The 11,959-nt window shown below is 40.3% G+C and overlaps 1 protein-coding gene across 1 annotated transcript; it reads right to left on the bottom strand.

Annotated features, from left to right (window-relative positions):
• Nucleotides 1-8,608: 8,608 nt before the first annotated feature.
• On the bottom strand, nucleotides 8,609-10,838 carry LOC104595355 (transcription factor HY5-like). The gene is made up of 4 exons (XM_010256056.3): nucleotides 10,675-10,838; nucleotides 10,003-10,186; nucleotides 9,718-9,874; nucleotides 8,609-8,992 (listed from the first exon to the last, which is right to left on the bottom strand). Exons 1-4 carry the CDS (start codon nucleotides 10,781-10,783, stop codon nucleotides 8,924-8,926), a joined length of 519 nt encoding a protein of 172 aa, XP_010254358.1. The 5' UTR covers nucleotides 10,784-10,838; the 3' UTR covers nucleotides 8,609-8,923.
• Between the last annotated feature and the right edge of the window lie 1,121 nt (nucleotides 10,839-11,959).

Raw genomic sequence — 11,959 nt, 5'->3', positions numbered from 1 at the left:
ATCAAACAAACGAGAAAATCTACAATGCCCGAAAAGAGTATCATGTCTTTCCGGTACCATAGTGGAACCCCAAATAAAACGACACGTGTCCTTTCAAAACAACCTTTCCAAACAACATCTGGTTGAAAGACGAATCTCCTCCCTCTTTTCCTTTTGAGATCCCAAAGGCCAAAAACACTTTCGCAAAGCACTTATGTATGGGGGGATTGCCGTATTGGCTTTCAGACACAGATTCGGTGTTGATGCAGTTACACTGTAACCTTGTTTCCATCAGACCTCTCCCTTTCATCCGTGATCCACCGTACAAAAAGCACAGAGGTGGAGTTGGATTCATCGATTCCATGAATTTCTAGATTCCATTGTATGATTCTGTGGCATCAGCATCACGGATTTTGGAGAAAAAGGGGAAAAAGTTGGTGAATTTCAGATTTTACACAGTAGTGGAATTAAAATTCCTCCTTTTCCTGCATTATGCTCTCTCAATTCAAAGGCAGAAACATAAGAAAAGCAATTGCAATTGCAGGCTCAATGGCTCATGATTCCTTTATATCCCTTCTTGTAATTGAAATTTGAGTTGGACAAGTGATGCGCACATCACGTGAAAGGCATGTAAGTGTTAAATTTGATTAAAAAGTAGAAAAGTCATTCCTGCCAGAACTTGCTTGCTTGTTCAAGTTGTACACTTTCCAGCTTTGGCCAGCAACTTCGCAACAGCCAAACACAATTCGCCAATTCCCCTTTTGTTTTGGTGATTTACTTCTTAGTTGCGTCCCTAACGCATTTATATTTTATTGGGCTGTTCAGAAAGAATAAAAAAGGGATTGTGGCAGATAAGGGTAACTTTTTGTGTTTTTATAAAATAACTAAAATAAGGTTATTTTTTTTGAAAAATATCAAAAAAGAACAATAAAACTGTTCATCGTCTTCCTTAGATCATCGGTTCCAAGAAGCGCAAGCCACCACCAAATCAAACTTCGTCGTGTTGGTCGATGCTTGCAGCTTTCTATCTCTAGGCGACACCCATCTTGCGAACCCACCCACCATTCTGCCATACTTTGGGAATACCTCAGCCTTGGAGCTTCTGTTCGACTTTGGGATCTTCTTAAGCGTGGCGAGAGAATTACTGACCGAGTGGCTTATGTTGTACAAGCCTTGCTTGATCTCTTCTCTTACGTTGCCCTTACTGTGAGCGAATCCATCAAGACAGGTGTATTGATTCGTCATCAATTTTTTTCGTGATGTATCAATTTTTTTGGTTAATTACCTCGTTAGTGACGTATGCTCCCAAGTGGCCTATGACTCAGAGGCTGAAGTAGAGCTCCCTAGTGGCGAGCTACATAGTGACAAATTGCCTGGTGGTGAGATGCCTGGTGGCGAACTACCTTGATGAGTTGCTTGGTGGTGAGCTATCTGGTGGCGAATTGCCTGGTGGTGAACTATCTTGATGAGTTGCTTGGTGGCGAGTTGCCTAGGGGTGAGCTGCCTGGTGGCGAGCTACCTAGTGGCAAACTGTCTGGTGGTGAGCTACCTTGATGAGCTGCTTGGTGGTGAGCTATCTAGTGGCGAACTGCCTGGTGGTGAGCTACCTTGATGAGCTAGCTGCCTAGGGGCGAGCTGCTTGGTGGCGAGCTACTTAGTGGCGAACTGCTTGGTGGTAAACTGCCTTGATGAGCTGCTTGGTGGTGAGCTATCTGGTGGCGAATTGCCTGGTGGTGTGAGCTACCATGATGAGCTGCTTGGTTGCGAGCTATCTGGTGGCGAACTGCCTGGTGGTGAGCTACCTTGATGAGCTGCTTGGTGGCGAGCTATCTAGTGGCGAACTGCCTGGTGGTGAGCTCCCTTGCTCTTTAGAGACATGTAAGGAACCAAATGTCAGAGGACCCGGGGTGGCTACCCGGCGAGGTCGCTTCGATGCTTAAGTCAGTACTCTCATAGTAGACTGCAAGCTAAAAGTCACAAAGTATGAGAGCTAGAATTTGCTTACTTGCTTGCCCCTCTCTTGCCAATGGGGTTGGTGCCTTTATATAGGCATTGTTTGGCGTGGTCTTTACGCACCACATCCGAGATTTCTGCGAGGTCGTCTAAGTGGTTCGAGATTCCTGGAGGTAACCGCCATGCACGTTGACCACTCTCCGGATCGTTCAGCACGTGGGCCAACTTCCAAGGATCGTGGGAGTGTTAGAATACGCATGCCGAATTTGTCGGTGAGCACGTCTCGCAGATCGCCAGGTTGGCGCTTGTGCCAGGCTCTTAGCTCACGCCAGGGCCAGGTCGCGCCTGTGCCAGGCCGCCAGCTCGTGCCTGTGCCAGCTCACGCTAGGGCCAGGTCGTGCCTGTGCCAGCTTGTGCCTGTGCTAGGCCGCCAGGTGGGACACCATCAACTTGGCTAAGGCAAGTTGTTGCCAAAGTGGTTCCGGGTGTCACCTAATTGTTCTGAGGTGCCATGTGTCACAATATCATTGGAGGGCCAAATCTGCCCTCATCATTTCCCGCCCCCCACTCCCGAGCCGAAAGTAACTCGGCAAAGGGAGTAGATTTCTCCTTTTGGCCCGTAATGAATAATTTGATGAGCTCGTAAGCGTCAATTTAATTCCTTAGGCTCTGGGAGCGACTTGTAGTCCGCTCCTTGATTCTGCCCATGCCGAAGAGGCGACTGAGTCTTATATGGTGAGGAGTTCTTCGCTAGTTCGGTATTTTGGCCCTTAGGCTCTATGAGCGACTCGTAGTCCACTCTCCTTGATCTTGCCCATGCCGAAGAGGCGACTGGGTCTTATGTGGTATTTTAGCCCTCAGGCTCTGGGAGCGACTCGTAGTCCACTCTCCTTGACTTTGCCCATGCCAAAGAGGCGACTGGGTCTTGTGACGAGGAAGCCTCTTATCAGTTCGTCAGTTCGTGCTTGGGCTAGGTCGCTAGGTCGGCGCTCACGCCAGGTCGCGCTAGGTCGATGCATGTGCCAGGCTGACAGGTCGCTAGGCCGCGCGCAGGTTGCTGGGTGGGCGCCTTAGAGCTATGATTGTGCCGCATTAGGTTCGTAATGCCGGTCACCCACTCCTACAATAAGCTACTAGGAGCTCGACCTTCGGGGGCAGCACTACTAACTTTGGGTCGCCAGCTCACACAGGAGCCTTGGAAGGCTCGACCAGCAAGGGCGCCCATGTAGTCTGTTGGCCGCCAACTCCCGTAGAAGCCACGAAGAGCTCATCTTTGTAGAGGGGACCTCACGAAGAGGACCAATGAGGTTTTATTTGGATTTAGAGTAAAGTTGGTAGAGTTGCTTAGTCTGTTAGCTCCCTGCATAGTCTTTGAGTTCATAAAAAATGGAAAGTATAAAGCGGGAGCTTTTAGTTTCTAAGAAATAAGGACTTAGCTTTCTGGAAGAAGAGGACTTAGCTTTTTAGAGGAGGAGAACTTAGCTTTTTTTAGCATTTCCCACAGATGGCGTCAGATGATGTAACCGTTTCTGGTCACGTATCAATTTTTTCGTGATGTATCAAATTTTTTGGCTAAGTACCTCGTCAGTGATGTATGCTCCCAAGTGGCCTGTGACTCAGAGGTTGAAGTGGAGCTCCCTAGTGGCGAGCTGTTTGGTGGCGAGCTACCTTGTGGTGAGCTCCCTGGTGGTGAACTGCCTAGTGGCGAACTACCTTGATGAGCTGCTTGGTGGTGAGTTATCTGGTGGCGAACTGCTTGGTGGTGAGCTACCTTGATGAGCTGCTTGGTGGCGAGCTGCCTGGTGGTGAGCTCCTTTGCTCTTTAGAGACCTGTAAGGAACCAAATGTCAGAGGACCTGAGGTGACTAATTCGGCGAGGTCGCTCCGATGCTTAAGTCAGTACTCTTATAATAGACTACAAGCTAAAAATCACAAAGTATGAGAGCTAGAATTTGCTTATTTGCTTGCCCACCTCCTTCCATTGGGATTTGTGCCTTTGTATAGGCATTGTTTGGCGTGGGCTTCACACACCACTTCCGAGATTTCTGCGAGGTCGTCTAAGTGGTTCGAGATTCTTGGAGGTATCCGCCATGCACGTTGACCACCCTCCGGATCGTTTGACACGTGGGCCAACTTCAAAGGATCGTGGGAGTGTTAGGATATGCATGCCAAATTTGTCGGTGAGCACGTCTCGCAGATCGCCAGGTCAGCACCTTTGCCAGGCTGTCAACTCGCGCCAGGGCCAGGTTGCGCTTGTTGCCAGCTCGTGCCTGTGCCAGGCTGCCAGCTCGTGCCTGTGTCAGGCTGCCAGCTCATGCCTGTGTCAGGCCGCACCTGTGCTAGCTCGCGCCTGGGCCAGATCGCGCCTATGCCAGGTCGTGCCTATGCCAGGCCGCCAGGTGGGACACCATCAACTTGTCTAAGACAACTTGTTGCCAAAGTGGTTCCGGGTGTCACCTAGTTGTTTTGAAGTGCCATGTGTCACAATATCATTGGAGGGCCAGATCCACCCTCATCACTAAGTTTTTCGGTGACAGACCGGACAACACGCTTTTAAGATCAGCGACAGTCTCATCTAAAAGCTCGAGACAGTCATCCAGAGCCATCTCTTGAAGTGGGTCGAGTGTTCTGCGCTTCATTCGGATGCCAGTGCAGTTAGAAGCATATGTTCTGACTTCATTGACTGTGTGCTGGACTGTAGCGGACTGGCATCCGAATGGGCGATCTGAAGATGTTTGTGAAGGTGCAATGGTGGGATTTTGATGGACTTTGGTTCCTTTTTGATCGGATTTACTGAGGAGAGTAGTATTAAAAAAGGGTTGAGAGGGTTAAGAGAAGAGGCAGCAGCACTTTAGTTATGGTTTTGAGATAGAACATGGTGCTTCAGTCTTCAGTCTTGAGGGAAGGAGAGAGCCAGGAGCAGAAAGATGGGAAGTAGAGAAATGGAATGATTGGCTAGACTCGTTAACTGTCGTGTTTGGATTAATATTGTTGGGGGCTTAATTAATGGGGTAAGCTTCCGTGGAACATCACCGGTTAAAAACAATCACACGGGCAAAGGAAGAGGAAGGCGATTAACAGTGTCATTGCCCTTTCTTGATATTTTTTATAAAAGGGTTACTCTACTTTTGTTATTTTATAAAGAAGTTGCCCTTATCTGACAGAATACTGTGCTCGTGGTCCATGGTCCCAACAAAAGAACTGATTATTTATTTATTTATTTCTTATTGAGAACGCGTTGACAATAGTATATAAAATTTATTTATCAAAATTATGCTTAATGAATTTTTAAATAATCAATTTTGGATAAGATTACCACATACTATAATCTTTAGTTTTAATAGTTAAACTCCTCTGAGCTTAAAAAAATAATGAGTTGAGATTTTTTACATAAAATAGTAAAGATTATATCTTGTGATTCACGTTTTCACTTAATTAACGACTTTTATATCTACCATGATGCCATTATATATGTTATTGTTTTTCTTAATTTTATGCATAAATACATTCAAAAGTCAATGTTGATTTGATTTGATTTCGTAAAAGATTATGATTATAAATGAACAAAAAAAAAACTAAACAGAAAAGATTTAGAAAACAAAATTATAGAATTCTTCTTCTAATCAATCATATAATAATAATAATAATAAAAAAAAATAAGAATTATCAAAATCATTTCCAAACAAGAAATAGAAAACATTGTATGTAAATAATAAAATTACATCCTCAAGCCTCTACAGCAAAAAATTGTGGTTAGGCTAAAGCAGACAACAACGGGGTTCAAGAATTGATGTGTAGTCGAATCATAGGAGCTAATCACCGATATGCTCATATTGGTGACGTTATTGTTGCTGTAATAAAAAAAAGTAGTGCCTAATATGTCTCTAGAAAAATCTGAAGTGATTAGAGCTATAATTGTATGTACATGTAAAGAATTCAAATGTGACAACAGTATGATAATACGATATGATGACAATGCAGTAGTTGTCATTGATCAAGAAGGAAATTCAAAACGAACTCGAGTTTTTGGTGCAATCGCTCGGGAATTGAGACAATTGAATTTTATTAAAATAGTTTCATTAGCCGTTGAGGTATTATAAATACTAATAGATGGGACCATGATAGGTATCTGAAATAAATTAAATTAACTGAAAACTGAAAAAAATCAATTAAAAATTAATTAGTAGATTGTGTCTCACGCATATACTTTTAAAATTCATAAAAAAACACAGAGTATGTTAATTATATCAAAACTCAGAGGCACCATTAATTATAGTTTGTTATGGGTAAGGACACTATTGCCGACATAATAAATTCTATAGGAAATGTTGACATGGATAAAAAAAGAACGATTTGAATAACATCTACTAATATTACCAAAAACATTGTGAAAAGTACTTCTATGAAAAGGTTTTATCGAAAACGTGAGAAAACATCAGAAAAACAACAAATATTTTTTGGTTTTAACCCTACGACATAGAAGAAATAGGAAAGGGCCATATACAACTATTTTAAAACGTATTAGCCGATCCGGTCTACGAATCTATTCTAACCATCAATGCATTTGACCCCAAAGATAGATTATTATTAATTTATTATTATTATTATTATTATTATTAAAGAAAATACATTTGAATGCTTGAACTTTTTAATAAAGAAAAATCTAGTAAAATAATGAAGATACTTTTTTGTATAAAGAGAAATTTGGTGATTTTTTTATGTAGATTACTTAAATGGTTAAGCGTCCCCATAATTTCCAACAATTGACCTCTTACAGCCTTCCTGCTTGCTTGGGCAAATGAAGTTTTAAATTAACAAGGAAAAAATCCACTTTAGTACTCTGAACTTTGGGGTAGTGTCAAGTTAGTATCCAAACTTTCAAACATGTCACTGTAGTACCTAAACTTTCAAAAAGTGTCAAGTTGGTCCTTGCCGTTAACCAATAGTCAGTTATCTATTGAAAAGGTCAAAACTACCCTTCAAAAGAAGACATTGTTTATTGTCTTCTACCTTTAGACTGAACCGATTGAGGTCTTTGAGATTCTAGACTAATGAAGTTGTTGTCTTCTACCTTTAGATTTGAAACACATTATTGTCTAGTTATTTCTTTGCTTTCAGTTATTGTTTTCCTCTCATATTTCATATTTTTTTCTCTCTTTTTCTTTGAAGATAACCGATTCAATCTCAAGGTAGAAGACAATCTTTTCAAGGGTACTTTTGACATTTTCAACAGATAATTGACGGTCAATTAACGGAATGAACCAACTTGACACTTTTTGAAAGTTTAGATACTGCAGTAACACATTTAAAAGTTTGAGTACTAACTTGACACTACCCCCAAAGTTCAGGGTACTAAAGTGGAATTTGCCCAATTAACAACAATAACAACAAAAGCACAAAAATATCAATGTAAATAAAAATAAGCTACAATTTAGGGGGAGAGTGGAGAAGGGATTTTGTTCAAAGATATTTCCTCTAATTGTTTTCATTTTCTTCATTGATATTTCTATGCGTTCTTTTTTTTTTTTTTTATCTAAGTATATTTTAATATTTTTATCCGTAGGGAAAAACAGAATGCTATTATGCTTAGAAGCATGATATAACCTTTTTGTGTTAATATTTCAATATCAAATTAATGGAAGAGGTCAATTCGCATAATTTATTTAAAATGTGAAAGAAGGTTATTAGAGAGGAGTCCGGATCTATTCTTCAGAGTGCCTCACAATATGTCTCAAGTTGCACATGACATCAAAAATCTCTATTGTTATTTATAGGGAAATGTTCTCAATACACAGTGAGATGGGCCTGTAAAGTCAGTGTGAAAGGGCCGATCCCGATTCATTGGAGAGGTCAAAGTAAAAAAAAAAAAGTTAGAAATTATAGGAGGTAATTTATCCTCTTCTTGTAATTAAGATTTTGAGGGGGTGGGGTGGGCTAGATTGTATCTTTCTTTGCATTAGCAAAATTGTATTGTTTTTGGTGATGTAACAGTTATTCCAACCATTTTGTAGAACATCCCTTAAACTTCCATTTTTTATTTGGAAAAAAATATAATTGAAAATGGCTCATTTAGAATTTACAATTTTTTGAGGGGGGGGGGTCTTTTTGGGACCAAAAGCAATTGCCACGTGGAAAGGTTCTCAAATCCTTTAAACTCCTTCATTAAAGGACTAGGCTAGCAAAGCCATCTCCATAAATCTAAGTTAAAGTATTCTAATAATCTCCATATCCTTGTCAAGACTAAAAGACGATTAGCTATAGGGTATGAAATATGACCTCAACGAAGGTTGAGAACTCCTTGAGACACTACAGGGCAAAGGCAAAGTTGTCCATCCATGGAGTCCTGAAAAAGTCATCTCTCAAATATACAGAGGTAGGAATTCACTAAATAAACCACTCTCAAATCCGAAGCCGAAAATAAAATATAGAAATAAAAATGAAGACATATAACTCGAACCTCATTTTCTCTTTTCATTAATTATAGACTTCCAAAAATCACCATCCCTTTATGTTGATTATATTAATTAAAAAAGTGCTTTACACACGAAGTAAAAGATTTGATTCATTAAAATATTCACTAAATCTCCTCAACAACAACAATTGTGGGAAGTTTCTTCCCTCAGAGTTAGCTCTGTCTCCACTAAAATTAATAGCTTCAAATTTAAGTGGGTGGGGGTTGGTCAATACGAATGAATTTATTTCTTCAAACAAAAACATTTGTTAACACCAGCAAAATATGATCACGAGTCAGAACCTAGAAGGTCCTACTCATATGGTACAGCAGTATGGTGTTATCCAAACCAAAAGACATGATATTCAGTGAGGAAGCATTATTTTAAAAATATTGCTATTGGGCCTTTCATTAGACAAAATAAGCATCACCTTTCTCAGTCTTCACATCTTTGTTATATAATCTTTTCTCCTAAGAACTAAACTTTTTTCAAGCCACCCTAGAAAGATAAAATAAGTGGAGAACCTAACATGTTCTCACTCACACGGACCCATCTGCATTGTTACCATTACTCCCTCCTCTCTTGCCTACAGTTGTGTTCTTCAAAATCTGCAATTAATACAAAGAAGCATCAGAACTGTTAAAAGATTAACAAAACTAATAATTTAGTAAAAGATAAGAAATTACTAATAACTGAAGACCCTTGTTTACTCAGATACCCATAAAAGATTAAGATTCTAAAATAGATTCTAATAGGAAAGTATTTTACGGTGATGTTGAATAAATGATCAAATACATTCATAAAGAACGTCTTATCCTAGCTTATGTGTTTTCATCAAAACCCTTTGTGATGGGAAACCGAAAAAAAAAATCACATCTTATTTGATCAAACTAACCATCAAATGAAGGGTCACCTTTCAATATGTGGCACTCATTTTCTAGTAGCTAAAGAAGGGACAAATGGGTGATCATGATGAGATGGCATGAGTACCAAGTGTCCAAGAATGTACCCCCATGCCTCAGTATTTATAGAAATCAAATAAAAATCAGAGGACTTGTGGGTCCACCTACCCTCCACTTTATATGCCCATGGCCCTTTGGCCCTTAGCAATCACGCAATTGGTGATATTTTTGACTTGCCCAATATACCCCCTCTAAGAAATTCCCACCAATTGATGATGATGATGATGATGTATGTATAAGATTTCCCCATTATGCATGTGTGCAACCATGAATTCATGTTAACAGTAAAATCATATGATGCACAAGTCTTTTTATGGTGGTGATGATGATGAATAGGAATAGTCATGTCATGATGGTGATGGGGTGCATACTTGTCTAAGCATTTGGTTCTCATTTTGTAACGTGGAGAGCTTCTCTTCCAGCTCAGAGTTCTTTTGTTCCAAGTCCTTGACCTTCCCCTCCAGCTCATTCAAGTACGCCTTCTTTCTTTCCCTAGCTTGTTGGGCTGAAACTCTGTTCCTCAGCAACCTTCACAAGCAATCAACAAAACTTAAATAAGGACTCTCGGTGTATCCGTACACCCGTGCTCCTCCTCCTCCTCCTCCGACTTTCTCAGTTGCCCGAAAAATGACAGGCGCGGAAGGATGTCGGCTTACCTTTTCAACCGCTTGGTTTCTTTGTCAGCCGGGCTTCTCCCTCTCTTTCGATGAACCACTTCTGCGGTGGCTTGAACGTGGGCAGGACCTGCAACGGAACTGGCGTCTCTGCCCGAGGTAGACTGACCGGCGGCTTCGCTTCCTATTTCCGGCACTCTCCTTATCTCGTCATCGCTCTCCAATCCTTTTTAATCCAGCACAAAAGGAAAAGAGAAGATAAATCCACCGAGAAAATCAAGGACAAAGTCGGAAAACCCATTTTCTTCTTTAAAATAATATATATGCAAAAGAATCTTACGGAGAATAATCCATTTCTGGAAGAGAAACAAAAATCCCACATGAAAAATAAGCTTCTTCTCCAAAACGCAGAAGGAAAGGGGAAATAATAAAAAACAAAGGCAAGGAAGATATCAAGATACTAATAAATTTCTTCAAGTCTCGAAAAAGTAAAGTTAGAAGCAGAGTGCTTTTCCTATAAAATTCGATAAAATATCACCATTTTTTCGGCCAGAAGAACATGACCCGGATGATTAAACCTAATAAACTAGCAAACCCACTAAGGAAATCAAATGAAAAATCCTAGATAAAACTTCTCTACGATATCAATGATAACTAGTTAACTACAGTTGTTCTGTAACCAGAGAAGGTTGGAAAAAAAAAAGAAAAACTTACCTTCTTTGGCTTCTGGTTGAGGAGCAGAGCTGGAAGATCTCTCACTACTCGAAGGCAGCGAATTCGCAGCGATTGAACTTGCTGCTTGCTCTTGCATTTTCGTCTGCATAGAACGAGATCGAGAAAAATTCTTTCTTTGTTTTGTTTATTTGAGAGCGGAAAAGAGCGGGTTATTATTGATACTTGATACGGTTAGTAAGGAGCGTTTGAAGAATATATGACAGCCGTCGGTTTCAATTAATCGGACGGTTGTGAACAGGTTAGCGTGGAAGGCGGAGAGCCATAAGAGGGTTAATGAATCCAAAGGCGAGGAGAAGGAGAGCGTGGGGTGTCGGCAACCGTGGGATGGAAGACAGATCGAATGGGCGAGGAGGTCGGTGCAATGAATAAGGACCAGGACATGATGTGCTGGCCGAAGTCTCTCGATGGTGGAGAACGCCTATTTGATCACAATTACGAAAATACCCATTAAGTTTCTATTATTCACGTGAATGCTTACTTATTATTATATATATAGATTCAATTGGTTATTGAAAACCGAGACCAGACCCTTTAGCTGAGGGATAGTGCGAGGGTACAACTACAAGCACGCTACGGATAGGCGGATAGCTTTCTTACCAAAACAAGTAAAAGATTCAAGACTAGGCAACGGAGTTTGGCTCTGTCTTTGATGGAATGTCGTTCCGATCATCCGTCGGTGGAAATACTGCCACGTAGCCTAGCCTATCCAGTTAAGTTCAGATTCCTTCAACCATGTGAAACGATGATCGGCTCCACGTGATATTGCATTGATCATTGGACCACTGGGAAACTTCCTTAACCGGGCTGGGTTAAGTGGGCCTGGACTATACGGATCACTGATGTGCTCACTGTTGTACACGGATCCAGCGTTTCAGCATAATCTGTTTCTACATATTTATATAGATGATGATGATGGCTATTTTTGGTTATAAATAGGGCTGTTCATTGTTTGGTTTAAATCGTAAAATTTAGCCGAACCAAATTGAATTTGTAATTTGGTTCACGTAGTACGTAAAATTGATTTGGTTCGGTTTCAAATTTTGTTAAATTGCGGTTTGTGGTTTGGTTTGGTGTTTTAAATTTTATAAATCAAAACAATCATAAATCATAAACTGAAATTATATATAATATATAATATAATTATATAAATAAATGATGTATAAATATTATATATAATATAATATATCTATACTGAATATATAAAATTATAAATATATAATAAATTCTTTTGTTTTAGAAATAAAATAATAAAATAAAAGTTTTA

Source organism: Nelumbo nucifera, chromosome 2 (assembly GCF_055504915.1).
Source record: "Nelumbo nucifera cultivar China Antique chromosome 2, China Antique-T2T, whole genome shotgun sequence".
Taxonomy (NCBI): Eukaryota; Viridiplantae; Streptophyta; class Magnoliopsida; order Proteales; family Nelumbonaceae; genus Nelumbo; species Nelumbo nucifera.
This window is presented reverse-complemented; position numbering and strand designations above follow the sequence as displayed.